Source organism: Penaeus monodon, chromosome 24, assembly GCF_015228065.2.
Source record: "Penaeus monodon isolate SGIC_2016 chromosome 24, NSTDA_Pmon_1, whole genome shotgun sequence".
NCBI classification, from domain to species: domain Eukaryota; kingdom Metazoa; phylum Arthropoda; class Malacostraca; order Decapoda; family Penaeidae; genus Penaeus; species Penaeus monodon.
Genome location: NC_051409.1, coordinates 38,699,607 through 38,700,925, shown reverse-complemented (window position 1 = coordinate 38,700,925; position 1,319 = coordinate 38,699,607). Strand labels below are relative to the sequence as shown.

At 33.9% G+C, this 1,319-nt stretch overlaps 1 protein-coding gene across 1 annotated transcript in view; it reads left to right on the top strand.

Moving 5' to 3' along the window:
- Positions 1–926, top strand: part of LOC119588789 (piRNA biogenesis protein EXD1-like) — a 14,501-nt gene extending 13,575 nt beyond the window's left edge. Inside the window, exon 11 of the mRNA XM_037937434.1 lies at positions 142–926. Within this exon, the coding sequence (XP_037793362.1) occupies positions 142–276 (135 nt within the window). The 3' untranslated portion in view covers positions 277–926. The remainder of the gene's footprint in view (positions 1–141) is intronic.
- The last annotated feature ends 393 nt before the right edge of the window (positions 927–1,319 follow it).

Below are 1,319 nucleotides of genomic sequence, written 5' to 3'. Positions count from 1 at the left end.
TAGATGCCATTAACTGGTCTCAAAGAGGATCCACAGTTGTGTACTTGTCAGTATGTATGTACGCATATGCCATACCATACCTATACATTCACATTTACCAAAAACGTGTAATTAAATATGGCTGAATTTTATCATTTACAGTTGGAGTTGCACGTCGTCCCAGCAGAAGTCCAGAAACTTGGGAAGCGCACTGTAAGCAATAGTGTGATTGATCATGATCCTTACGTACACTGTTCACGAGATGCGTTTAAAGTAGTGCCTCAGAAAAAGTGTTGATTTCTGTGAATACGTTGATGTTACTTATGCCAAATAGCCGAAGATTTATTTACTTCTTTCATTGGTAAAGCGAACCAAGTATACTCTGTCAAAATATATTTGTTTCTTTTGAAATGGATGTTGATGCACATTCAGATGTGCCGAGTGCCTCTCATGTTGCTTTTGTTCTTGTTACCTTTACAAAGAAAAAAAATTGGAGAAAATTGAAATCCACTTTTAGCTGTTGACATTGTGATTTTAGTTATTCATCGAATCCTTAAAGCACAGTGCCAAAGATATAATTCCTGTCAATTTGCACAATACAGAAAGAATAAGTAGATTTTTTTATAGATGTTAGTTATTGTGTGGTTATTTAGGTATTGTTTGTACCATTGTGATTGTTGCGTGTTCAAAAGTGGAAAAGGTTTCTTACATTCCATGTTTTATTGATGAAGCTCTTCAGTTTATTTCTGTTTATTATATTGGAATCATATAAGTACTCTGATTTTTTTTTTTTTTTATGTATTGCAAACTGCTAGTCAATTGCCTGTTTTGTATGCATTATTCACTCTTAAGTTATGTCTTGAGACAAAGATTTAAAAAACTACATCTACCACACTGGCTCCTAGTTTATAGACTTTGTACCATATTAGAATAAAAGGGTTTATGGATTGGTTGTTTCAAGCAAAAAAACATTCACCTGAAAAAACAACAACACTGGTATACACAAAATTTTTTTTTTTTTCACAATGAATTGTAAAATATTGGGAAAAATGAGCTCAGCAGTGAGAATGAAAAGGTGAGTCTGGATTGGCTTAGAGAGACACAGGCAAAGGAGTGTGAGTCGTAATTCAAGAAATTCTTCAGACTTCTTCAGCAGTCCTCAAGTAGCCTGTGGATGGTGGGAACACAGTAGAAGGACAAAAAAAAGTAACAAATGGTGAATATGAACTCTTTGAGCTTGTCAAAATGTCAACCAGTGAAACCATCTTTATTGACAAAGTTTTCACAAAACAAAAAATGCAGTTCATGACTTCAGATGAAACTCTAAGAAAAAAAATCAG